Source organism: Diceros bicornis, chromosome 21 (genome assembly GCF_020826845.1).
Source record: "Diceros bicornis minor isolate mBicDic1 chromosome 21, mDicBic1.mat.cur, whole genome shotgun sequence".
Taxonomy (NCBI): domain Eukaryota; kingdom Metazoa; phylum Chordata; class Mammalia; order Perissodactyla; family Rhinocerotidae; genus Diceros; species Diceros bicornis.
Genome location: NC_080760.1, coordinates 46967202 through 46994850, shown reverse-complemented (window position 1 = coordinate 46994850; position 27649 = coordinate 46967202). Strand labels below are relative to the sequence as shown.

At 49.6% G+C, this 27649-nt stretch overlaps 1 protein-coding gene across 1 annotated transcript in view; it reads right to left on the bottom strand.

Annotated features, from left to right (window-relative positions):
• Positions 1-27649, bottom strand: part of TG (thyroglobulin) — a 256521-nt gene that overhangs the window by 97141 nt on the left and 131731 nt on the right. The window contains exons 36-41 of the mRNA XM_058564964.1: positions 26931-27065; positions 25068-25232; positions 20665-20884; positions 18963-19056; positions 14909-15068; positions 6856-7058 (exon numbers count right to left, since the gene is read on the bottom strand). Of these exons, the coding sequence (XP_058420947.1) occupies positions 6856-7058; positions 14909-15068; positions 18963-19056; positions 20665-20884; positions 25068-25232; positions 26931-27065 (977 nt within the window). The remainder of the gene's footprint in view (positions 1-6855; positions 7059-14908; positions 15069-18962; positions 19057-20664; positions 20885-25067; positions 25233-26930; positions 27066-27649) is intronic.

The window sequence follows — 27649 nt, the reverse complement described above, 5'->3', positions numbered from 1 at the left end:
TATAGGTTCAAAATATATTAAGCAACTATTATAGGGACAAATAGATAAATCGATAGTTTTATTTGGAGATTTTAACACACGACTCTCAAAAACTGATAGATTAAGCAAAGATAAATAGATAGATAGAAGACTTCAGTAACACTAGATAACTTTTCTGCTAACAAATGAAGACTATATTAGATCACAGAGGCAGCCCTAACAAATATCAGAGTCAGCATCCTCCAATTCATGCTCTACGAGAATAATGCAAAAAACTTGGAAATCAATTTGCAAAAAGATGGGTAAAAATTCTATGGATCTAAAAGCTTACAAAATGCCATAAAAAAATTTCCTTGGGTTAACAAGAAAATAATGCAAGACATAATAAAACACTTAAGAATACATAACATATTATTTCTCAAAATTTCTGGGGCTTAGCTGATACAATAGCAAGAGGGAAAATTATTGCTTGAAATCGATTGATCGGTAAACAAAGAACGACAAGTGACAAAGTTAGCTTTCAACTCAAGAAGCTAAAAGAACAGTAGTTTGTTAAGGAAACAAGGAGAAAGTAGAAGATAATGATAAAGGCAGACGTCAATGAAATAGAGTTTCTAAAATACAGTCATAAAGAAGATTTAAAAAAGCAAAACGTTTAAAAACCAGGATTAATATGATAGATAAAAACACGAACAAGAATGATCATGACAAAGGAGAACAAAAGCGAATCAGATGCAGGTCTACGTGGAACCAGGGCCTCTGCAGGAGCAAGTGTGCCCCTGCCCCCCCAGGTCAGCAGGGGTGGCCCTCATCTCTCTCTGTCCCCTCCCTGCTTCCTGGAACCCCTGGCTGCCCAGACTCAGCCCTGCAGATGAAGACAACACCCTAAGATGGCAGAGAAACACCTAGAAGGAACCCAGGCCCCGAGAAATCATGAGACCCCTGGACTCCTCACCTTGGGAAATGTTATGAGAAAAAGAAAAAAAGACACGTATTTATTATTTAAGCTACTTTAGTGTTGGGTCTCTTTGTTATAGCTGCTGAGCATTTTGCTCCAATAGGTACAGAAATAAATCTGCCATTATTTGCAGATGATGAGATAACTTCATAGAAAATCCAACAGAACCAAGACACAAAGTATTAGAAGGTGCTAAAAAAACTCAGCAAATTTGGAACTAACCTACTCTCCTACGCCAGTATTTACCAACTGGAAAGTACATAGAAAATATGAGACCATTCATAATGCCAACCAAACTAGGACACACTTGGGGACTTGCCTACACCAATAAAACTTTTATGGAGAAAAGTTCAAAACTCTATGAGGGGCCGGCCCCGTGGCTTAGCGGTTGAGTGCTCGCGCTCCACTACTGGCGGCCCGGGTTCGGATCCCAGGTGCGCACCGACGCACCGCTCATCAGGCCATGCTGAGGCGGCGTCCCACATACAGCAACTAGAAGGATGTGCAACTGTGACATACACCTATCTACTGGGGCTTTGGGGAGAAAAAGGAGGAGGACTGGCAATAGATGTTAGCTCAGGGCAGGTCTTCCTCAGCAAAAAGAGGAGGATTGGCATGGATGTTAGCTCAGGGCTGATCTTCCTCACAAAAAAACAAAACAAAACAAAACAAAAAAAACAAAAAACCTCTATGAAAAGACCTGCAGAGATAAAAATACTACAATCGTGGTTATGGAGTTAACCTGATTCATGGATGCAAGATTTAACCCCGTAAAAACATAGATATTTTTCTGAAATTAGTTGAAAAATTCCGTGAAACTACAATCAAATTCCCATCAAGAATATTTTTTAAAAATCAATAAACTTAGTCTAAAATATACATGGAAGCCACAAAGCCCATGAATAGCTGGGTCTATTTTGATTAAGAGAAGTACAGGAGAGGGCCCGGCCCGGTGATGCAGCAGTTGAGTGCGTGCGCTTTGCTTTGGCGGCCCGAGGGTTCACTGGTTAGGATCCCGGCACACACCAACGCACCGCTTATCAAGCCATGATGTGGTGGTGTCCCATATAAAGTAGAGGAAAATGGGCACGAATGTTAGCCCAGGGCAGATCTTCCTCGGCAAAAACAGGAGGATTGGCATTGGATGTTAGCTTAGGGCTGGTCTTCCTCACCAAAAAAAAAAAAAAAAAAAAGAGAAGCACAGGGGAGAATGTTCACACTAAGACACATGTGCAAAAACAGGCAAAACAGTGCTCTGGGCCCAACCCCTTATCTCCCCCCACTAGCTGAATGGATCTCAGCAGGGTCTCAGGTGCCCTCTTCGAACCAGATACTGTGCTAAGTGTTAAGGAAGTACTAAAAGTATAAACTCATGTACCCAGTCATAGTAGGATTGGAATAAGATATATTAGAAAAATAACGAGCATGCAAACCAAGGCATAACTCCTACAAATTGCTAAATAGCAGTCTGTTCACTAAGTCGAAATTCTTTAAGAGATGCGGAAAGGCTTGGTGGCCCAGTTTCGGCCGAACCCTGATGGGTGGAGTGGCTTTCCAGGTGGGGAACTGGATGTGCTGACCACAGAACAGCGATGGAAAGAACTAGAGGAAGGCATGGCATTTTCTAGGAATGGTCCTAGCTGGTCACCCTGGAGTGGAGAGTTCGTGTAGGAATGGAGTAGGAAAGGAGACAGGAAAATTTAGCTTGGGGCCAATTCATGGGGCCTGGCGCTCCTTCTGAGGAATGCAGAATTGGGGCAATGTTGAAGGAAAGCAATGGAAATTTCCTCTGGGTCCTGTGAATCATACCACAGAGGACACGACCTCCTCTGTCTTCTCCTAAAACTGGTCAGGGCATCAGAGCCACAGAATGCATGTTTTCAATGTCACCCCTCCACCTCCTTCATCCCGGCCCCCAGGCCAGGTGAAATATCCTTGGCCCCACGTTTGTTGGAGTTGCCTTCACTTGGCATGAGACAGGGGAACTTGGATTTCTTGAGTTCCTATACTATGCAGGACACTTTACAAACCTTACATTATGACAACTTCTCAAGGCCTTGGAAGACAGAATTAATCATGCCTATTTTATCCATGAAGAATGCAAGGGTGAAGGGTTTCTCCCAAGGCCAGGATCTTAATGCAGGCTTCCCTGATCCTAGGCTTGGGCTCTTTCTCTTACACATTGAGACCTCCAAAGAGTCCCAATTTCCTGGAGAAGCAGCATCATAGAGTGGGAAAAACACAGGATTTGGCTTTAGGTTCTAGCCTTTCTTTGCTGTGTTTTCCTCAGAACGAACGCCAGGCCCCGTGAATTGGCCTCAAGCTAAATTTTCCTGTCTCCTTTCCTGCTCCATTCCTACACGAACCCTTCACTCCAGGCTCACCAGTTAAGATCATTCCTAGAAAATGCCATGCCTCCCTCTAGTTCTTTCCATCGCTGTTCTGTGGTCGGCACATCCAGTTCCCCACCTGGAAAGTCACTCCATTCCTCAGGGCTCAGTTGAAACTGGGCCACCAAGCCTTTCCTCATCTCTTAAAACAAAGAATCTCGACACACTCCTTCAATGCTCACTAAACATCTCTGAGCCTCGGATTTCTAGATTGGAAATAAATAAACACCCCTTGCAAATTAATGTGAGGAATCTATGAGATAATATATGGAAAGTGCTCTATGGCCCCAAACATGCTAAAGAAATACATTTAAGTTATTAATTATCACAGGAGTCTGTCTTGCCTGATATCTCAACAGTTCTGGCCCCAAGATTTGTAGAAAAACTTAAGATTTTATCCAAGAATATATTACCAACTCGCGTTCACTCCCCAAACATCTGCTGGTAAGGAACGCATTTAAGAACTGCTAATATATTGAAGTATTTTTGTTCTCTCAACTCCAAATAATTTCACATGCAACCCAAGGACTGCTGGGAGCAGTTGTAAAAGCTGCTCCTAAATGACTAACACAGATGGAGCGTTTATTTTTAAATACTCTGCCATTTGTTAAAACAGATTAGTTTTTGAAATTCCCCAAACACCTAAACCCTCCAGAAATTTCAAAAAGAAAATTCTGCCTTCTGGGCCTATTGGAAGATATTTTTGGTGTCTTCTGGGTCCCAGGGAGTGTCTGGTTTCTGAGAGGGCCCTGGGGGAATCCCTTCAGGATCAGCTCAGAGTCTGGAAGGTCTGTTTTCAATACCAGGAATTCAAAGATCTTTGTGCTCAGACCTCCTGCCACTAAGAAGGACCCACTATAGAGAGACAGATTGAAGACACCTGAGTCAAAGGACGAGAAACACGAGAAAGGGGTGGGAGGGAGGGCAGTGGGGAGCCTGTGGGTCCCTGGGCACACTCGCATTTCATGTGCTCATTTGCTGCCTGGATGTTACCTATGGAGCATCTGCTGTGAGACAGCTGTGTTGGGTGCACACCTGGCCCCTCTCTCCCGGAGCTTACAGTCTTGTGAGAGAGACAGACGTGGCAATAGGAATAATTACTTACTGGTCGGAAATCATGATAGATGCTGTACAGAGAAGTACAGACAGCATAAGCCTTATAAAGGGGTCCAGTTCTAGACTGAGAAGTCTGGAAGGATTTCCTGAAGAAAGAGTAGGGCAGGCAAGGAGGAAGATGGGAGAAGAGGGTTCCATGCAGAGGAAACTGCCTGTATGAGACAGAATAGAGCACAGAGCCTTCAAGGAACATTGGAATGCTCCTACGGCTGAAGGAGAGAGACGAAGTGGGTGGCACTGCTTCCTGTCAGGATGGTGACGATGCTGATTTAGCATCAGTTACACCCGAACAATGACACTTCTCCTACCCTCCCTATGATCAAGGGTTTGGATCCCAGGAATGCTGGACAGAGCTGGGGTGTGGTTATATGGCCCTAGAATTGCTAGCAGGTCCATGGCATTGACCTCAACAGTTCTCCATCTTTCCTTAATTTGTGTCGCTTAATTGTGTCTTCATTGCTTTCTTTTCTTCCAGTGTTGTCTCTTGTAAATTTATCCTCCACCTAGCTCTAAGAGACATCTTGCTAAAGGGTATTCTAAGAAGGTTTCCCACCTGCTTAAGAACCTTTCATGGCACACCAGTGTTCGTAGCAGCATTATTTACAATAGCCAAAAGCTGGAAGAAACTCAAATGCTCACCAACAGAAGAATGGATAAACAAAATGTGGTATATACATACAATGGAATATTATTCAGCTTTAAAAAAGGATGAAATTCTGGCATATTCTACAACATGGATGAACCTTGAAGACATTATGTAAAGTGAAATAAGCCAGTCACAAAAGGACAAATCTTGTGTGATTCCACTAACCTGAGGTACCTAGAGTAGGCAAATTCGTAGAGCCAGAAAGTAGAACAGAGGTTACCTTGGGCTGAGACGAAGGGGGAAGGGGGAGTTATTGTTTAATAGGTATAGAGTTTCTGTTTGGGGTGATGAAAAAGTGCTTGAAATGATTAGTGGGGATGGTTGAACAACATTGTGAATGTACTTAAAGCCACTGAATTGTACACTTAAAAATGGTTAAAATGGGAAATCAAACCAAACAAGCAAACAAACAAAGCCCTTCAATGGCCCCCATGCACTTAGCATAAAACCCAAGGTGGATTCAGTGCAGTCTGGCTGCTCTCCCCCTCCCAGCCTCCACACCACTGCCTGTAAAGACCCTGACCCCCAGCCGCATCATGTGACGGGCAGATCTCAGTGAAGAGCCAAGCTTTCCTTTGGCGCAGGCTTCAGCATTAGCTGAGACATTTCCTCTCCTGGGAGGCATTCCTGGACCCTCCCTCCTCCCCCTGTGCTGGATTGGGGCTTCTCTCTGAGCTGCCCTAAGACCCTCTTTTAAAGATCAGCTTTAAGTGTTTGTCCCCCACTTCTCCCAGTAAACTACAAGCTTCCTGAGAACTGGGACATGTGGTATTTAACATGGCATTTCTAGCACCGAGCATAGTACTGGCACAAGGTGGACGCTCAATAAAATTAGAAGCTAATCAATGACAGAATAACCATCAGAACTTATGCTGTGGTCAACCAGCTTATGTCATCCATCATAATTATTCCATCACATCAACATCATTTTATCATTGTCATCACCACCACCATCATCATAATCATCATAAGACCATCACCTTAACGGTACTTCAGACCCTCCAGTAGAACCATGAGTGTTGAGTTCTATTCTTTGCCTTCATTCAACAGTCAAGAACTCAGTTGGCCAAATCTTTGTTGCTCTGTACCTCACCCTCTGGCTGCTGACCCAGCTGCCGGCCACTCCTTGGATAACCACGTGGACGAGCTCTGGGTTCCCTGCCTCTCCTCACATTTCCAGTGAGGTAGAAGTGACTAGTGAGAGGCATGAGTCACCCAATACTGTTCTACAATAAAATGTCATAAGAACAAAATCTCAGAGAGGATGGAGCATAGGCTGTTGAAGAAAACAGACCGCTTAAGGGAAGATTCCAAGTTCCAACCAGGAGAAGATCAGGGAAGCAACCTTGAGAAGTAGATGAGAGTTCTCTTGGTTCTATTTCTCTCCTGTTCAGCAGCGCCTTGGCTAAACTGTACCCTCATCATTAAATTTACAGAAAGCTTCTCATCCTACTTTCTATTCCCTTATGTTTGTCTATTGACAAAGGAGGTAATCGAAGCTTCAGTTCATTAAACCCTAATGAGGTACTCCCAGGAAATAGAAACACTTCACCTTCTAGAATTAGATATGAGTGGACAGCAGTCAGGGGAGCCCTCAGCAACCTGGCTCACATGCACATGGAAAGATGGCCACAGGCAGGATACAGACTCAGGACTAAGGTTAGGGAAAATCAAGCATTGAAGCCAATGGGTCTCAAGAGGCGAGAGAGGACCGCCTCGCCTGGCCAGCATCCGCAGCCAGGCTGAAGGCAGAACAGGCAGCTCACCATCAGCAGGGCTCTCCGGAAGAGTCTGGAGTTGGCACTCCTGGTCGTCAGAAGGTGGATGCTGGCCACGTCAGCTCCGCTGCGGTCTGCTGCCAGGGCCACACGCCGGGGGTCCCCGCCAAACATGCGGATGTGGGTCTGCACCCAGGTCAGAGCTGTCACCTGGTCCAGCAGCCCCCAGTTGCCACTCACCTCGCTGGACCCTTCAGAGAGAGGAAAGCCTTTAACCCTTTGTGATTGTGCAAATGGAATTTAATCATCCTAGCGCTGTCTAAGCCAGGAATGTGGTTCCTCTGGGGTACCTGGACTCCTGTCCACGCGGGTCAGGACGGTGGTTCCACATACAGTGTGGGACAGTTGGAAGAGCACGGGCTCTGGAATCAGACCGATCCAGGTGTGGATTCTCCCTTCAGCGTGTGCTAGCTGGGAGACCTTGGATGCGTCACTCCACCCGGATGGGCCACAGCTTTCCCATCATAGACAAGGGCAGCCGCTCAGATGAGAGGCAGTGCGTGTTCAGACCACCACCTGGCTTGGCACACGAGTCGGGAGGAGACGAACTTCCTGCCCCACATCTTCACCCACTGCCCGTGGCTCTCCACGCCTCTTCCTCCTTGACAATGACCAGGCCTGGCTGAGGCTCTCCAACCCCTTCCTTCCCACCGCCTCATCCTCCGTGACCTTCAATAACATTCAACTGAGTTGATCTCTCTTTCCTTTTTTCATAGAATTCAGTGAATATTTATTGAAAGCTCAGCACTATTTTTTTTTTAATGGAATGATTCAGACACAAAAAAACACAGCAAAAACATGCCCTTTTCCTGGCATTTTGGGATACTACCTGCCCATGACCTTCTGGTCATCCTCTGAATTCAGTGGATCCCTCTTGTCAATCTACACCCCGGGCACCAGGCCTGCTCTGGTGTGGGCTGAGGCTCACTCACTTCTTCATCGGCTCTGCGCTAGGAGACCTCAGCCCATCCCATGGCTTCAACCATCGCCTACATGCTGATGGCTTTTGGGAGTACGCCAGCAGCCCAGACACTCTCCCAGCTCCAGAGCCCCCACATTGCTCCAGGAGGCTACCTCACAGGCACCTCAAGTTCATTCAGTCCCAAGGGGAATTGTCTCTAAGTCTCCTGAGCACCCCAGCCGGCAGCATTTCCAGAGTATCTTTTTTTTTTTTTGTGTGAGGAAGATCAGCCTTGAGCTAACATCTGCCAGTTCTTCTGTTTCTGCTGAGGAAGACTGGCCCTGGGCTAACATCTGTGCCCATCCTCCTCCACTTTATATGGGATGCCGCCACAGCACGGCCTGACAAGCGGTGGGTCGGTGCGCGCCCGGGATCTGAACCGGCGAACCCCAGGCTGCCGCAGCGGAGCACGCGCACTTAACCGCTTGCACCACCAGGCCGGCCAGTCATTTTCAGAGTTTCTTATCTTCTTCTGCAAATGCAGCACCACCACCCGTCCTGCTCCTGCACAACCTTGCAAGTCTCCCCCGACACCTCCTGCTGCTGCAGCCCCGCTCCTTCTCCAGGTGCTGTGGGCTCTCTCTCTCCACTGATCTCTGCCACCATCTCTCCTCAGTGCTTCTCATTGGCCTCCTATATCCTCACCTTCCTCCCTCCAATGAATTCTCCATGCCACATCCAGAGGGGTCTTTTAAACTTATAATTTTTTTTTTTTGGTGAGGAAGACTAGTCTGAGATACCATCTGTTGTCAATCTTCCTCCTTTTGCTGAGGAAGATTGGCTCTGAGCTAACATCCGTGCCCATCTTCCTCCATTTTATATGTGGTATGCCTGCCACAGCATAGCTTGATAAGTGGTGTGTAGGTCTGCGCCCAGGATTGGAACCTGCAAAACTCGGTCCGCCGAAGCAGAGTGCGTGAACTTCAGCACTAGGCCACCAGGCCAGCCCCTTAAACATGTAATTTTGATCATTCCTTCTCTTTCTCATACACACACAGCCCAACACACACACACACACACACACACGCTGTCCCATCCTATCTAAAATCTCCCATCTCATCCCGTTGTCCCCAGGACACGATTTCAGTTCTTCCAATGGATTCAAGGCCCCACGGGACTGGGTTGTCCCTTTCTCGGGCCGTGTCTCCCTTTGTCTCCTCCCTGCGCCTGTGCTACAGACACCCAGGCTTTCCATCAGTTGCTCAAACAACCGGTGCCACCTTCTCCCAGGCCCGTGCTGGGCACATGTGATTCCTCTGCCCAGAGGCCTCCCTCTCCCTCCCTCGGCCTTCCCTATCTTCCTCCTCTGGCCCAGCCATCCCTCAAGTCTTAGCTCCACCACCAATTCATAGGCAGCCCTCAGGTGAGGTAAGCTTTCCCTTTCAGGGTATTCGTCACCATTGCCTTCCCTGCTAGACTGTGCCCCCCACCAAAACCAGTGGCACATAGTAGGTCCTTAATAAATGTTAGGTCAATGAATGACCATAGTTATGATTAGTGGAATTTAGTATCAAGCGAGAAACTATCAAGACGCCAAAATCTCAAATGGAAAAATAGAAAGATCTTGCATCTCAGTTCCCCAACCTGGTATTCACAAAGCTGGCAAGAACACCAGCTCAGGGGACAGAACAGTACAAATTACTCAAATTACCCTTCCAGCTGGGGAGACTTTCAGAATTTCTTCAAAGGATTTCATGTTCTGGGTTTGGTGAAGCCGTTGGCACGATCCTCCCCGTGGACCTTTCCGGATTGTGCATATGTTTCATTTGTTAGGATGAATGCATTTGTTTCCAAGGTCTCAGGCAGCGCAGGAAAGCAGGGCGTCAATCAGCAGGACCCAGGCTTGCAAGTCTGGGAAGTGACATATACCACCTGCATTTCCAGTGACAATGGGGAGGGGTGGGGAGAATGTCCCTGACTCTCACTCCCCATATTTCAGCTTCCTGCTTACGATGCTGACATTCTGGGGTCTACAGACCGCTAGGAGGTCAGAAGTGAGGGGGTCTTCAAGAGGCCGCTCATCAGAGAAGTCTGAATTGGACTTCACCTGATGCCAGGCCCTGTGTTAGGTACGGCAAAGAGGAAGGTAGACGAGATCCTGGCCCTCGGGGCACACAGCCTCAGGAACTCGCACAGAAGGCAGCTAACTAGCTGGTCTGAGATAATCCAGTCCAATCCTTTCTTTCATTGGTGGAGAAATTGAGACTTGAGAGGAAAAGAGTTTGTTTAGAAGCAAGAAGCAAATCTGAGATAAAGTTGGGACTTAAATCCCAATGCATACTTGGAACTCTGTCCTAACATTCAATCCCATTCAACAAACATTTGTTGAAAAGTCTATGATGTGCAAGGCACTGTGTTATTCTCATTAAAGACTCTAAGTGCTCTATTCATGGAATTTCCTCTGCTCGAAAGCCTTCATAACTCCCTCATTCCTCCTGCATCAAGTCTAAACATCTTCCTGCCTTTTCAGATCCTCTAAGATGGACCTCAGCCTCCCTAAGCAGTCTGGTTCCCTTCACTGTCCCACACCGACCCCGCCCAGCCATCAGGGTCCACTCATCACGTCCACGTTCACTCCCCCCGCAGTCTGCGTGTGGCTGAGCCCCAATTCTCCTCATCCTCAGGGCCCCACTCAGGTCCACGGGGCCAGGTTCTGCTGCAAATACATGCTGTGCAGAGCTGCAGGGGCATGAAACTGGAGAGGGCTGCTCTCCGGCCAGGCGCATCTAGTCCAGTGGGGAAACGGGTGTGAGTAGATTTCTGGACAACGTGATAAGGTTCCTATCCAACTACCCCAGCCTGCCCTGATCTGCCCCTCCACCTCCAGTCTCCTGGTCCTGTGCTCAGAACCACCCAGCAAACACTCGATGGCTCCCTCACTGTCTAATTGGTTCTCATTTGGTCATTTGATTTCTTCAACTATCCGTCTAAAGCCCCTGAGCACAATTCTGGGCTCACAGTGGGTTCTCACCCCAGTCTTGTTGATGCCATCAATAAAAGGCAGCATGGTGTGTTGCCTTAGCACACGGGTTATGGAGCCAGACCAGCTGGGCCCAGGTCCCAGCTCCACCACCTACTAGCCGTGTGAGGCCCTAGACGAGTTACTTAATAGGACTCAACTTTCCCCATCTGTAAAATGGGGACGATAATAATAGCACGTACCTCGTTAGGTTGCTATGATGATTGAATTAGTTAATATTTGTAAAGGGAACAGAACAGCGCCTGGCATAAAGCACTATAGAAATTGTCTGGTTTTTCTTAAATAAAACAACCCAGGCTTAGTTCCAGCATTATCTCACAGATGCCCTTTGCATGGTGTGCCCTGTCTTCAGTGGCAGAAATTGCACCTGTGATGGGTCACCCACCGGGTCAGGACTCTGTGCCTGTTCTTCCGGTTAGAGAGGGTGTCAGACCCTCTCGGGAGGGCTCCGAGTGCCCCAGGGACGATGAAGTAATGATGATGTTACCATGCCTGGCCTTCTGTCTGCCCCCTGGCCAAAGCACACCTCCTCTGCTCCCTCGCCCTGCAGAGGGTCTGCGGGCTGCGGCCCACCCGCTCCTCCTCTGACCCTGCATGCCACCGCCCCTGGATCCCCCTGGCTGCATTGCTTTGCAGAGAGAAAAGGATCATCACTGTTCCCCGTGTCCCCAGGGTCTGCCCCGCCTGCAGGGTCCAGGCTGGGGCAGTGGCCTCCAGGCCCACCGACTCCCTCACTTCCTTTCCAATTGCTCCGTTCCTCAGGAACCATGGCTCTCTTTAAATACCGTTGGGTTTGGCCTTCTCTCGCAGAGGACACGAGTTTGTCTAGTCGGCCGCAGGACTGGCGCGAGCTTCTGTTTTTATCCTTCTCCCACCCCTTTTGAAAGGCGCCTCTGGAGTCTGGAGCTCTCAGGGGACCGTTTTCACTCTTGCCTACGACAGCAGATGCTGCACGCATGTGTCAAACGAGACAATGTGCACAGGGTGGCTATGCGGCCTGACTCAGTAAATGCCAGGGCTGCTGCTGCTGCTGCTGCGATCTCGAGGCAGCTCTGTGCGGTTACTGACCAGATGCAGGTCTGGGACACAACTGCAGCACAGCCCTGACTTGAAGAGGCCTGTCCAGCATTAACCCTGTGAGCCCCTGCTGGTGCCAGGCCGGGTTCCAGGCGCTTGCCTTTCACGCTTTATCCCATCATCCGCCCCGTAGGTCTCAGCATCATTTGATGCTAAGATGGGCAGCCTGTGACGGGATACCAGGGAACTGTCCAGAGCCCCTGGGCCCCACAGAGCCATGGAGCTGCTCTCGGACCCTGTTCTGCTCGGGTGCAAAGTCTGTGCGCTGTGCAGGACACCAGGCTGAGGCTGGCACTTGAAGTAGCCCGGCTCTTTCCAGACCTGTGTTCTGAACTGCAGTTTCCAACCATTTAAAATGGAAAAGGGGAGGGACGACTAGGTGAAGCACAGGAAAGTTTTAAGGCAGTGAAACTATTCTGTGTGATACCGTAATGATGGACCCACGTTATTACACGCTTGTCAAAACCCACAGCACGTACAACACAGTGAACCCTGATGTGAACTAGGGGTTTCAGTCAATAATAATGTATCAATGTTGGCTCGTCATTTGTAACAATTGTGCCTCACCAATGATAGGGGAAACTGAGGCAGGGGACGAAGGAGTATGTGGGGACTCTCTGTACTTTCTGCTCAGTTTTTCAGTAAACTTAAAACCTCTCTAAATAGAAAAATTTATTAGACGTATTTTTTAAATGGGAAAGGGGATGGTGCGCTTGTATCATAAGGTTATTGGGGGTTAGCTGAATCACATGCCTGCTCCTTTCTCCCTCCCAAGCGTTCATCGAGGCTGTGAGCTCTCGCGTCCTCTGCGCAGTGGCTGCCCCTCCGTAGAGCTTGTCATCAAACGTGTGGCAGGCAGCAGGTGGCCCCTCTGTAGTTAGGAGGCCTGTGTTGGTATCATTGTGCCACTGCTCCTCTGCACCCGCCCCCGCCACTTTCTCTGCATCTGTTTCTTGAATGATTGATGCTTCCTCATCCCGCTGAGCCACAGGGAGGTGCCACGCCAGAGATGGGAAAGCTTAGGAATGCGGGAAATGCTAGAAGATCTCATAACTAAAGCAGAGGAAGCCTGCCTGTGGCTAAACGACAGTAAAGACCAATCTGCTCTGTACACAGAAGACTGAAGAATCCAAAAGGCGTTTCTAGACGTCTGAAGGAGTAAGCTACAATATGTTTTTTCTTGTTTGACCACCAGGGTTGAATGCCCAGGATGTCACCATAACTGTGGGGCATAAAGTTCTTCTACCTCTCTGAGCCTTGTCATTTCATCTGGATGCATGGTGCTGGCCCCACAGAGCTGCCGTGAGAATGACATGAGGTAATCCAGGCGAAGCGTCTGGTAAGGGAGGCGCTCGGTGAGTCTAAGTTTCCTTCTCTCTGGCTGATGGTTTTGCTTTAAGTACAATGAAGAGGCAGCCTTGCATGTCAGGAACGAGAAGGGTTGAGTGTTCTGGAAGTTTCCTTCGCCTCCCCCTCACGCTGCCCCCGCCAGCAGCAGAAATGAGTCTGCCTTCCCAGAAGCACACAAATTCTCAATAAGATAACAGCCCATGAAATCACACTCCCCCGACCCCTCAGGGATGGACAACATATGGAAACTCACTCTCTTCTGTCTGGAAATGCTCTTAGCCAAGAAATCAGCGATGTCTGTGAAAAGCTCCACCGGACCACGGTTCAGCAGGAGAGCTTGGAATTTCACCCGCCTCTTTAGAGAAAGGAGCTACCGACTTAACAAATCGCCGTCGGTCATGTGTTTGAAAAGAGGAAAGAAAACTCAGGCAAAGAGTTGTCACTGCTCCAGCAGCTGACCTGGCTCCCCCTGAAGGAAAATCTGAAATCTGTTCTTCATCTACATTTCCCACGTCGGCATTCTGGCTGTGCATCGCCTTAATTTGTTGACACTTTCACTTTTATTGTGCAGGCCTAGAATCTTCACGGTGCTCAAGGCCTGTGCCAGGTGCTCCATCAGCCCTCGCTCCCTGCACTGCTGGGTTTCTGCTCATGCTGGATGCCCACCCCACTCACCCACACTCTAGTTGAGTCCATCATTCCGGCCACACTGCCTTCCACCGGCCCACACGCACTTAGCAGGAAGGACATTCCAGGTCTTAAATGAGAGCCTTGGAGAACAGAGATGAAGCTAGTGCCTATCCCTGAGGACTCGAAAAGCCCATCACAGTCTCGAAAGGGCTTTCACACGCAGGACCTCATTTGAGCCTCACAGTAACTCTGGCCGTTGGGTAAAATTATTCCCATTTTACAGAGGAGAAAGCTGAGACTCAGAGAAAGGAAGGGTCTTGTGCAAGGTCACGCGGACAATGAACGGTTCTTCAGATTTCCAGACCAGCGTGTCTGCCCTTGGTCGCGGCCGCTTGACAACTTCCCTACCACTGGTGGGGGCGGAGACGGAGGAGAAGATGTGGATGAAGGACGCGGGCACTGGTCCAAGCCTCAATTCTGCCCCGGGGGTTGTGGGGGAGGGCATAACCAGGGTGACAAATGGGTCTGTCACTGGATAGGGGACAGGTCAACACTCACAAGCCAGGCTGGAATTAAACGGAAGCAGTAAGCCCATTACTGACTCAGCCCTCGCTCCGAGTCAGATGGCTTCCCTGTGGGTCCAGGGTATAATCCACTCTTCAGAGTTCTCCAGGGCCAGTCAGCCCTGGTGGGGAATCCTGCCTTGCTCTTTCCTGAGCACATGATCTTGAGCAAGTGTCTAACCTTCTGGGCCTCAGTATACACACAAACACATATATCACAAGATAAAACATGTCACGCACTTGGGACAGCTTCAGACGCATAGTAAATTCAGTCAGTGGCAACTACGGCTCACATCTATGGGGGTCAGCGTCACTGCAGGGTCTCAGGAGTGAGCTGGATGTTCCACTGAGGGCTCAGCTGGGCTGGAGGAGGGCCAGGGGTCATGAGGGGATGGGACTTCAGGAAGAAGGGGCTGTACACGCACAGAGCAGCCTCCTCAGCCTCAGGAGTCAGCAGTCCCACTGACGCCAGCAACTCACCGGAACTCAGGAAGCCGAAGACGCCCACTCGGTAGCCGGCAGTGACCACGATGAGGTTGCCAACAGCAGCCAGGAAGGAGCCGTCGATGGCCAGCCGTCCTTCACTCCCCCTGCCCTCCACGGTGTTGTGGAAGAACACCAGCACGGATGCATTAGGGGCCTGCGGGGATTGGAGAAACGTGGGGGCTACCGGTCAGCCCATTTTCACCCATCAGAGCTTGGTGAGGACACGTTTGCCATGTGGGAGCCTGATTCTGAGCCTACACCTGACTCTTCCCATCAACTCTGCCCTGTGGGCATGCTCAGTCCCATGTTATGGGCTGAAGTGCGTCCCCCAAAATTCACATGTTGAAGACCTAACACCTAGACCTAAGAATGTGCCTATATTTGGAGCTAGGTCCTATAAAGAGGTAATTAAGCTAGTGGGCCCTTATCCAATATGACTGGTGTCCTTATAAGAAGAGGAGATTAGGACACAGACACACACCCAGAGGGAAGACCATGTGAGGACTCAGGGAGGAGGAGATGACCACCTGCAAGCCAAGGAGAGAGGCCTCAGAAGGCACCAACCCTGCCAACATCTTGATCTTGGACTTCTGGCCTTCAGAATCATGAGAAAATGAATTTCTCTGGTTTAGGCCTCCCAGCCTGTGGTACTTTGGTAGAGCAGCTCAAGCAGATTGATAAACCCCATTTCACGGATAAGGAAACTGAGGGTCACGAAAAGTGGAGATGCTTTGCCCTCATTACAAAGTGAAACCGTGGCAGGACTGGAGCCCACTGCAGACCTGGAGCCCATCGCATAGAGCCGTGCAGTCTTCCAACACCCCAGTTCTGGCTCCTAGATTATTCCGGAAGAGCTTTCTGGGTCCTCCTCGGTACGTCCTTCAGTTGGCCACTGTGACTGACATCCCGTCTTGGTAGCACAGAGCTACCTGTGACTAAGCACTGACCGAGGGCCAGGCTCTGGGCTAAGGATTCACCTATGTGACTCAGTGCTCAAACAGCCCCAGGATGGAGGCGCGTTATTATCATTCCCATTTCACAGATGAGGAAGCAGAGGCCTAGAGGTGGCTTGTCTGAGATCGCGCAGCGAGGAGGTAGCGGAGCTGGGATTTGAGCCCTGGCTGACCCTTTCATATTAGAATATTACTTTCCGCCTGGGGGATCGGACACCCCACTCCAGGCCAGGGTCGCACACAAGGCCCAGGCGGCTCTTCCTCATTCAGGTCTGACTCTCTGCCCTGTGACTTCTCCACTCCATGGACCCTAGGCTCCGACACACAGACGCCCTCCTCACCGACCACAAACACTGACTGAGGACCTGCCTGATGGGTGCTGCGCTAAGTGAGCTCCCCTAGAGCGTCCTCTTAGAGCCCCCGCCCCACAAGGTGGATGCCACTATGACAGCAAGCACGCCCATTCTCCAGGTGTGAAAACAGAGGCTCAGAGCGGTGAAGTAACTTCTTAGAACACCCACAGGGAGGAAGGGGCCGACCCCAAATTCCGACCCGGCCTCCCCTCCCAGCACACTCTCCTGGGTTGTTCCACCTGTGACATTCCATCTCTCAGGGGTCACCCCTTGTTGATTCTTCAAATATGAGCCCTTTCTAAATGCCACAGAAAAGCTCAGGCGGCCTTAGCTTCATTTGTCATTGGCTATCGGATAGGTCAGGACAGGCCATGTATCCCCCCCTAACAGCGCTTGGGGTTATTTTTATTGGGTAGCATGCCTGCAAGAGAGGAGGCTTTTTGCCTTGTTGCCAGCAAGTGTCGGTGAAGCAAGGGCAGGGCGCGGGGGTCCTGAGGGTCAGCTCTCGGCCTCTCAACCCCACCAGCCAGAAGGGAGGATCCAAGAGCCTGGCCCTCCTCTAGAGGGTCTGTCCCTGTGGGGCCCATACACTGCTGTGGTGTCCCAGGCTGTGGCGTCAACACTCCTCCCCCGAGGCCAGGACGGGGCGATGGAGCTGCCCAAGACAGAAATGGCACAGCTCTCCTCGACTGGGAACTTCCCTAGGGGGACGGAGCACTGGATTTAGAGTCAGGAGACGAGGATCAAGCCTCCACTCAGCCCAGCTGTGTGTCCTTAGGTAAGGCACTTATGCTCTCTTAGCCTCATTTCTGCACCTTTAAATTGGGGAGGGAGAATATATATGTTGAAATGTGGATATATATCTTCCTGCAGGAGATGATGTGAAGACCAATGACATCATAGATACAAATGCGCTCTGTAAACCGTAAAGTACTGTCACACTACAGCAAAGGTATATGCTTGTGGGTCACCACCCACTGGCCGCAGCTATGAACTCTGGGGCCCAAATGACCAAGTCTGCAGTAACCACTCACTAACTTAGTGACTTTAGGTAAGTCACCTAACCTCTCTGAGCCTTGGGCTTTTCATCTGTAAGATGGGAATAACACCTCTGAGAGGCATTGGGAGGATCAATAGGCCGTGTGCCATGAGGCATCCAGCTGATGATGGGCACAGGCCTCCAGGGAGGGTCATCCTGCCCCTTCCCCCTCCTCCTCCCAACCTGTTCAACATCGTCAGTGGCTCTTACACCGCCCACAGAGTGCTCTTCTCTTCCAGGCTGAATGACCCTCATTCCTTTAGGCGTGATCTCCGTTCCACTCACTGCCATTTCCAATGTGTCTCCTATTAGCCTTGATTAATCAATTAATCAATCACTCATTGATTAATTAGTATGTGGCAGGAATCCATTGATTAATTGGGACATATGCATTGTTTTTTTCAATTTCACCAGAACTTTATGAGGCAGATGTTATTTCTCTCTCCACTTTCAGTCGAGGTAACTGGGGCACATAGAACTTGAGTAACTTTCTCTAGGCCAGTGAGGTAGTAGTAAGTAGCAGGCTGGTTTGGAGCCAGAACTTAATTTGGCATCTGCAAGTATGGTATGACTAGCATTGGGCAGAATGGAACTCTGTCACCTCCCTCACTCCAGTCTCCATACTTCTATTAATGCAGCCTATGAAAGCTCTCACGTTTTTGGTGGCCTCATTACAAAGCTCACTCAGACCAGCTAAGCTGTGATCAAACCTCCAAAGTACAGTTGACTCTTGCTGCTAGCAGGCTAGGGGACTAGGAAGTGGTGGCATAGTCACATGTACCATGGGATCTGTCAACACTGGGTTGGCCTCACCAGAAACTCATGTTTCCTAAAGCTCATTAGTTCCTTTTACTCTCATGCACACTGAGCCTTGCTCCAAAACAGGAAACTCAAACATTCAACATGAGGATTGTAGCCACTATTTAGACAGATATAGGCTTCAAAATGGGGCATAACCAGAGTTATGGGCATAACCTAACTCAAATAAGAGGCCACTTGGAAAGCTCCCAAGAAATGCTCCTGAGGGGTCTCTCCCAGGGTCTTCTCAAGGAGAGATCTCATTTCCTCATTTGCAGACTAATTTGAATCTGGGCTCCTCACTTCCCCAGCCTCTGGCCTCTAGGGGCCCCCACCCTGCACTGCTCCCTCACCTACCCGCATGGCTCACACCCTCCCTCCTCCACGTCCCGCTCCAACGGGACCTCCTGACTGCCTCCTGCCCCTTTGTATTTCCTCCTCCCTGTATTTTTCTTCAATATTTATTTGCTTGTTGTTCAATATTTATTTGCTTATCTGTTTATTGCTGCCCCTTCACCAAAGTGTAATCCCCCCATCCCAGGAAGGCAGTGGCTTTGTTTTGTTCATAGCTGTGTCCCATCTGGAAGAGTCCTGGCCTGTCACAGGCTATTATGAATATTTCTTAGAGAAGTGGATGGGGATAACCATGCACCGTCGCCCTGCATGGATGGGGTGCGGGGATGTGGGGAGGATCACATGAGACCATGGACGGACCAGGAGCCCCCTCTGCTTGCTCTCAGCAGTTCAGGCCTTCACGAAGCCGAGAACCAGCCAGGATGGTGCTGAGGAGCATAGTCTACACGGACCACGGAGGAGATGAGTGAACAGTGCTGGCAGCCATGGGGAGAGGGGGTTGCTTAGGAGGCGGTTTTCGGGGCAAACACAGCGAGGGCTTCAGAGCTCACCACGTTCTGAGGGACAAACACGTTGAGGTACAAGCAGTCTTCACTGACTCCGGGAGACGTGGGCGTTCTGGTGCCCGGCTGCCAGCAGCTGGCCCTGCAGATACAGACTGTATGACTTCCAGGGGAAACAACCAAGGGGACACGCACATGTCCCCTTCCCACCCACCACCGGTAGCCGGAGCCCACTGCCCCCTTCCTGAGGCCGGGGGTCCCACCAGCTCTGCGGCAACTAGGCAGCTTCAGGAAATGGGAGATGGGAGTGGCAAATGAGTGGAAGGAACAGCAGGGTGCCCACCGCCCTGCCTGCCACAGGCCTGTGGAGGAACATCCCCCAGGGACAAGGTGCCAACCCAAAGAGAAGGGTGCCCAAGATAGAGAAGGGAAAATGGATGCCACTCGGGACCTTGGCCCTTCTTTGCTCCAACTGTGCAGACCTGTTGCCGGATGAGGTGTCCAACCTGCTCTCTACATCAGTGCAGAGTCCGTGTGTGCCACTGTGAACGTCTCCTGGCATAAGAGCTGAGACCACGCCTGGGACACGCCTAATGGAGGATGATGGTGCTCCACCCAAACAGTGACTCCACTCAGCGCCCAAGCCTCATTAGCACTGGGCTCTGATGAACTAAGCCCTCCAACTACCCTCCACTCAAAAGCCTCTGTGACTCAACCCCCTCATCTGTCAAATGGGTACATCCTAACGTGGCAAAGCGCTCTAGTTAGTGCACATTTATTCCTTTGTTTCTCAGTGGTGGAGACTTATCCATGGCTTTCTGCATTCCTACTACCACTGGCCTACTTTAGCCTTCACCTTCCCGGGCCTGAAGTATTCAAGAGCGTCCCAGTTCATCTCTCTTTCTGGCTTGGGCCTGTGGACCTGCCTGGCAGCCTGTCGTGGGTGGCAAGGGACAGGGAAGATGCAGATGACTCAGGACAGAGCCATAAAAAAAGCCTGTTGGAAGGGCAAACGCAGATGGGGAGAAGGAGAGAGAAGATGGGTGCTCTTTCCAGGGGTACTCTGAACAAGCTTTAGTTAGGAAAATTACAAAATCTCCTCCAGTGTGTCACCTATTTAAAGTGGTGTATGCATGGGAGGAATGGGGGAAATCGAAAATAGTTGATGAAGGAAGAAGATAACATATCGATGCTTTTTTTTTATTTTGTAAACTCCTTTTAATATTGTCCCTACTTGGGAAAAAAAGTGCTTCTAAAGCTTTTTCATCAGCTCATGTACTTGTCCCTCTCTGTTGTATTTCTCAGCCCCACTGAAGTCAGACGTGGCCAGGAGGCTGAGTTCCAGGCACTGGGACAGATCCTGGTGGCAGTGGCAGATGTGCCCCATGCTGGCGTGGCCCATAGAAACGTCCCCTGCAGACTCTTCCACAGCCTCTTATCTAAATGCAATGTCAAGGAAGGTTCGTGCTGAAGAAGGCAGGGCCTCCATCAGCCTGGGTCCCCGAATCACTGCATGCAGCAGAGCACACCAGCCCCTCCATCACCAAATGGACTTTACAGGAGCAAAGTAAGGTTAAGTCACTGATATTCGGGATGTTTATCTGTGAGAGCCCATAATGTCACTTTAACTAATACACCCCCGCCCCATGCTCCACTCACACTAGAATGCACTGCTCTGCCCCACTTTGAGGATTAGGACAGGAGAGGATGCTCCAGGCATTTACCCAAGTGTACCCCGCTCAGCCCTTACCGTGGCTTGCTGGCATCCCAGGACCCCATCCAGTTCAAGGGCTCTGGTGCCCGGAAGCGGCTCTCTGCCAAGGGCGGGGAGGCATAGGGAACTCCCAGGAACTGGTCCACTTGCTTCCACGAAGTGCCCACCTGGATGGCCAGGGACCTGCCCAGCAGCTGGCCGTGGGTGGCGATGGTCACAGAAGGTGCAGATGTCCCAAAGCCAGGCAGAGGGAGGTCTGTGGGGAGGGGAGTGTGGGGGAGGAGAGGCAGAGGAAACAGTGGGTGCTCTATTCAAACAAAACACTGCTTTTTGCACTTAAAAATTGTTGAAAATTCATTTAGACCCCAATAGCTTAAATCTAGTCAAGTTAGAGTTCAATGTGGGGAAAAAAAAAAAGCAAAGACAGCTGATTTTTACCAGCACTGAATCTGCTCAGAGGGCAGCACCAATGCCTTCTCTACGTGTGTTATCAACCCTTCCCGTAGAGACTGATCCCAGCCCACAGCCCCTCACTCAGCACCCTGTGGCCAGGCGCGAGCTGCAATTCAGAATTAATGGGACTTTTAAAAGAACAGAGGGACACAGAACGTGCAATGTTCAGTTCTCCCTGGGAAGTCTAGAGTAGAACCCCATCACCAAACACACCCATTATTTCTGTGATGAAAAGGATGGATTACTCAGACTAAGAGAAATGAATAAAGAATATAATTTCTTCCATCACTTCAGATCAGATTTTGCCACCAAATGAGTCTGATGCAAACTTACAAAAAAAAAAAATGTTATTTTTCTGACTTTTAGGATTTTTGGATTTCAGAATTACAGCTAAGGAACTGTGGGCCCATATTTCAATTCACTGGTGAGGAAATAGTTTTGGGGACCAAGAGTGGGCGGCTGCCAGGACTCCAAGGTGATGTAGGGTTCAAAGCCACACCTCTCTGAACCCCAACTCTGACCACATCCTATTCACACGGGGTCAAGGGTCAGGTTGGGGCCCCTCTCTGGGCCTCTGCCCACGCCTGCAATACCCGCCCTCCTCTTGATCGTGTCCGAATCCCACCTGGTCTGTAAGGTCTAGGCTGCTGCTGCCTGCCATCACTGCCCTGGGCTCTGAAGGGCCTTCCATCTGCCTCCTTGTAACACTAATCAGCAGACACTCTCAGCCTCTGTAGCCCTGTCTTATCTCCTCTACTACGTTTTCTTTTGTTCACTCATTGATTCAATAAGCTTTTGTTGGGCGCCGGCTCATTGCCAAATACCAACGTCAGGGACTTGAGACAGGCCTGTGCGTCTGATTCCCCACAGGACTTAGGGCCTTGCACAAGGGAAACAAACACTGGTGAAGAGATACTCTCTGTCTCTCAGTGTGTGTGTGTGTGTGTGTGTGTGTGTGCAAAGTCTCTTATTATTTCCAACAGGTGTGTTTGGTTTGCTCGGCTCCGCTGTCGGTTGCTTGAGAGAGAAAGCATGGCTGCCTCCTCTGCAGCCCCTTCTATCTAACACACATAGATATGCGATGACTAAACAGGCACACGGGAGAGGAGGCAGACAGACAGGCAGGCAGAAGTCTATCCATCCTTCAAGAGCTTGATATAAGCAATAGTTCAACTGGAGGTGATTTTGCTCCCAGGGGACATTTGACAATGTCTGGAGACATTTTTGGTTGGCACAGGCATTGGAGAGAGATGCTAGCTTTTGGCATCTAGTAGGGTAGGCGTCAGGGATGCTGCTAAACATCCTACAACAGATAGGACAGCTCCCCACAGCAAAGAATTATCCAGGCCCAAATGTCAATGGTGCCGGGGTTGAGAAACCCTGACATGACGTGTGTTCATGACTCCCACGTGTGTTCACGACCACCGAGGGTCAGCGTGGTGAGGAGGAACCAATGGACGGCCCGGGGAGTCAAGGACACCTGTGTTTCATGATGTGGACCACCTACTTTGGGAAAACTTCATAATTCTTCTGACCTTTAAGTTTCCCACCTGCGAAACAGGAATAACAGCAGTCCCTACAACACAAAGGTGTCAAGAATAAATAATGCGATGCTGTAATGTTCCGAGCCCAGGGGCTGGCAAATGGCAGGAGCTCAACATATGAATGAATGAATGAATGGGAGGGAAGAAGAGAAGGGAAAGAGGGAAGGAGGGACAGAAGGAAGGAAAGAAAGAAAGAAGGAAAGAAGGAAGGAGGGAGGGGGGAACGGAAAGGAAAGGAAAGAAGGAAGGAAGGGAGGGAGGGAGGGAAGGAGGGAGGGAGAGAGAGAGAAAAAGAAAGAAAGAAAGAAAAAAAAGAAAGAAAGAAAGAAAGAGAGAGAGAAAGAAAGAGAGAGAGAGAGAAAGAGAAAGAGAGGGACAAAGGAAAGGAAAGGAAAGGAAAAAGAAAGAAAGAAAAGGAAAGGAAAGAAAAAAGAAAAGAAAAGAAAGAAAGCAGTGACTGAAACCTTCTCTGCTGCACAAACACTGGAGTGTGAGTTAGAATCGAAACGGAAACTCAGGATGGAAAGAAGTGGCTGCTGCTTTGTAACCTGGCCTCCATCGCAAATCACGACGCTCTCACCCCCCAGCCCCTTCTCACAAGATTTCCTGCTCAATTGCAAATCACAGGGTCTCAGGCAGGCACTGAGGGCTGTGGGCACTAACGTAGCAGAAACTTCTGAGGTCGGTTTTTTGCTCTGCAGGAAACAGCCACATTTCACGAACATGGCATCATCCAAAGGGGGGAGCAGAGACAGAAAATCTGAGAGCTCAAGAATTTCGAGGGAATGCGAGCGTGCTTTCCCACGGGCAGCGGCGTTCCACCCTCCCTCCTGAGGCCGCCCAGTGAGTCCCAGACTAAGCTAGATCCAACATGGGGAAAATGTTAGATGCGCAGCTCTCCCTTTTCAAATGTTTTGCAGAAATGGTGGATTCTTTCCAGAATACTCACATATTTAGGCCATGTGACTCCCTGGGTTAAGAAAACTATCTGTAGCTCTATATGTACATTAGGGGCAAACCAACAATGCCTATGTAGATACATACGGGCATGCATCTTCTGCCCGAGGGGAGCATTTCACATTGAACTTGGGTTACACGGAATGGATAGACGAGCGGTCTAATTTATTTTACAGAACTCAGCCCTCCAACTTCAGCAGGACTACCACACAGATTAGACACACTATGGGTGAAACATACCATTGTAATCTCTCTGACTAAATAATGTAAATGTCCAGATAGAAGACAAGACTTGAGATCCAAGGCCCAAGCTCTCGGCATAGAAGAATCACAATACTCCCAGGCCTGGGGGCATTCTTATGGCCTGAAAGCTGAGGTTGAGGAGGGCGCAGGGAGGAGGATATGACCTGATCAAGACAGGCCTGAAGGACCATCAACACCCTAGGTTGGGGCGGGGCCAAATCTTGCTGTTCTGTGACTTTGTAAATAAAGTTTTATTAGCACACAGCCACGCCCAGTGATTTACCAACAGTCTGTGTCTGCTTTCTTGCTGCAAAGGCAGAGCTGAGCACTTATAACAGAGACATGTGGCTACAGAGCTAAAAATATTTATTATCTAGCCTTTTACAGAGAAAGTTTGCTGGCCTCTGCTCTAGAAGACAAGATGGGAGGAATAGCCAACATTTTTAAAAAGTTATTAATTTCATCCAATGAGCATGTCTAGGGAGGGAGGTGCATCCCCCAGACCCCCAGCTCCCACGTTTGCTGTGCCACAGCTCTTACTTCTTCCCTTAGTGATGGATTCACATGGTGCTCTGCCCTGGTCTGCTTCATCCCTGCGTCCCCAGCACCTAACCCAATGTCTGACACATAACAGCACCTTACTGAATGTTTTTAAACGAAACTGAGCCGGGAACAGCTGCCCTCTCTGGAGTGATTGTGACGTGGTAGTCAGGCAACGTGGTTTTGTGGGAGAGGATTGCATCTAGAGATAGGAGAACTTGCTCGAGTTTCCTGTGTTCTGTCTTCACTAGCTGTGTGAAATCAGAGAATTAACTTAACCTCTCTGGGCCAGAGTCTCCTGATCTCTAAGTCAGAGATAAAACCCTTATGTTGCCACCTCACAGGATAGCATGAGGATCAAATGAGCTAAGGCAAGAGAAACAACCTTCTGAACTACAAAACAGTAGTAAAAAGTGGCTGATTTAATTATTTTACTAAAAAACTCCAAGCCTAAAATGGTTTCTATGATTCAAAGAAATAAATGAATAAAGGCAGTACAGAGAAGTTCTGGGTTAGAAGTAGGGTTTTCCACCTTCCTTCAGTCCATGCCAGGTGAGTCCCACCTAGCCCAGGATAACTTTGGCCAACTTTCTCTTAAGAACCTCAAAAGCCACTGCGCACCAGTCACCCATGCCCGGACAGTCCCTCCCAGCCATACCCAGGCTCCTGGGAATGGCTGCAAAGACACAGGCCTGCACTCACTGGGCTTCCGGTAGATGTAAGTGGCCTCTTCACGGAGCAGAAGTTGGCAGTTCTGGGACTGCAGGCTGTGTGTGCAGCTCTGGGTATCAGCATAGAACACACACCTCACAGCACCAGGTCGGGTCTGCAGAGTGGTGACGAGGCAGGCCTGGTGACGGGAACACTCTGTGGAGTAGAGGGAGAAGAGTGAGGCTTGGGCATCAGAGATGTCACCTCAGTCATGCATCCATCCATGCATCCAATCATGCATCCATGAATCCATGCATCATGCATCCATCTATCCATTCAATTATAAATCCATGAATCTATGTATCATCCAGCCACCCACCCATCCATCCATCCCAAGATAACCTGGGGTACCTGGCAGGAAGGAATTAACCTGGGAGAGAAGACCCTGGGTGGACTCTCCTCTACAGTCTCTTCATCCTCCTTCAGGGTCAACCCATAGTCAAGGTCTCCAAGGGATAAGCCAGACAGTTATCCTTCCATCAAATCATGTATCATGAATCTACAAATAAACCCATGCATCATTTATCCATCCATCCATCCAATTACGCACCCATGCATTCATCCATCCATGCATGCACGCATTCATGCATGCATGCATGCATCCATCCATCCATCCATGCCTTCACCACTTATTCATTTGACCACTTACTATACATCCCAGGCACTATGCCAGGGGCTGGGAATAAAATGGTGGTGGTGAGGGACCCAAGCCTCCTATATCAATCTATTTTCCCTACAACAGTCAGGTTTTTGGTTGTTTATTTATTCACAAATGTGCTCTTGTCATTGCCCTGTTTAAAGCATCTCCATGGCTCCCCACTGGCCTCAGGATAAAGTTATTCCAGACAAAGCTCCCCATGCTCGAGCCTTTGCCTTCCCCTTCAGCCTCATCTCCCTCTGACCCCCTCTTCCACCATACCCACCATATTCCATCAGGTGTTATATTCTTTCCCATGTGTGCCAGGTCCTGCACTAGACAATTTAAATTATTTATGGCATTCAGCATATTCAGTCCTGATGACAGCTCTGAAAATAGTGCTGCTTCATTTGATTGAGCAAGCTGTGCACTGCCTAAAGGCCTTATTCATAGCCCAGTTTCTATGCTATGGCACCACCCAGAGTTGTGCAGTGCACAACCTGTACATCTGTACATGATGGCCCTGTCTGTAAGATGTGCATATTGTTATCCAAACTTGTGGAGGAGGAGATTCATGGATTCTCAGAATTGGAAAAGTGTAAATGTTATGTAATCTCAGCCTCTTTCAGAAGTTAAAGTCTTTGTAGAACATTCTTATCATGTGGTCACCTAGCTTTTGTTTAACTACCAGTGACCGAAACTCTCTAAAGGAAGTATGCATCTGTGAACAGCTTTGCCTATTAGAAAGTTCCTCATGTTGCACTGAAAAATGTGTCTTGAAATTTGAGTTTTACCCCTAGGACTTAGGTTTGCCCCATGAGCCTGGCCAGAACAAGAATACTTCCTCCTCGTCTTGATGGCCCATCTGTAACCTAAGGACAGCTGTCACAGCTTCCACACATCTCCTCTGCCTCAGACTAACCCCCTAGATCCTTCCTCTGATCTTCCTCTGACCTGGTCCAATGTCGCTCAGTTTCTGGCTGGCTTATCCCCTGGGAGACCTTGGCCATGCGCTGGCCCTGCAGGAGGACGAGCAGACTGCAGAGGAGAGCCCAGCCGAGGTCTTCTCCCCCAGGTTGACTCCTTCCTGCCAGGCACCGCAGGTTATCTTGGGGTCTCCTGTGTGTCTCTGAGGTCAGAATCTTGAGCAGCGCTGGTGTGAGAGAGTCCCCATCTCAATAAGACCCCCCTATCCAGGGGGTGGCAACTCCCCTTACCCAACAAGCAGAGGTCTCGGGCAGCAGAGAAGTTCCTGGTGGCAGTAGTGCTGATGTGGGCAACATCGAAGTTCCTGATGGACGGATCGACAACTACTGAAGAGAGGGCCAGGGACTGCCACGCATCCAGAGCGACTAGGAGAGAAAGCAGGGGACAGTTACCTGGGGCATGAGGAAGAGAGTGGAGTGCCACCCGATGCCCCCAAAGGGCAGCCCAGAGCCCCCTCCTTGTGGTCTCCATTCTCGGGTGACCCCTTCCTTTACCCAACTGTCCATTCCACAGTGATTTTTTAAGAGTTTTTGATGAGCCAAGCTCTGTGCTCAAGTCTAGGGATACAAAGGTAAAAAACAAAACAAACAGACAAAGCCTGGGTGTTTCTATTAAGCAGCTCACAGTATAACGGGAGAGAAGTCAGAAAGACAGGGCGAACATCGTGATGCAGTGGCCGTAATGCATTAATTAGAATAATGCTGGGTGACAATGACAATAACAGGCCTATCAGCATGTGTTATGTGGTCCTGTGTGTAGGTCTTCACAGACACGCCATCATTTAATCCTCCCCCAGCCCGCAGAGGGAGAAAGGACCCTTGCTTTCCACAGAGGGCACCGTGGTGTGCTGCCCAGGCCGCCTTCAGGCCCGAGGCTCTCCCTTCCCCAACTGTGGGGAAGTTGGTGGCTGGCCGCTCCCCGCTGAGTCCCTCTCCTGGAATTGCCTTCA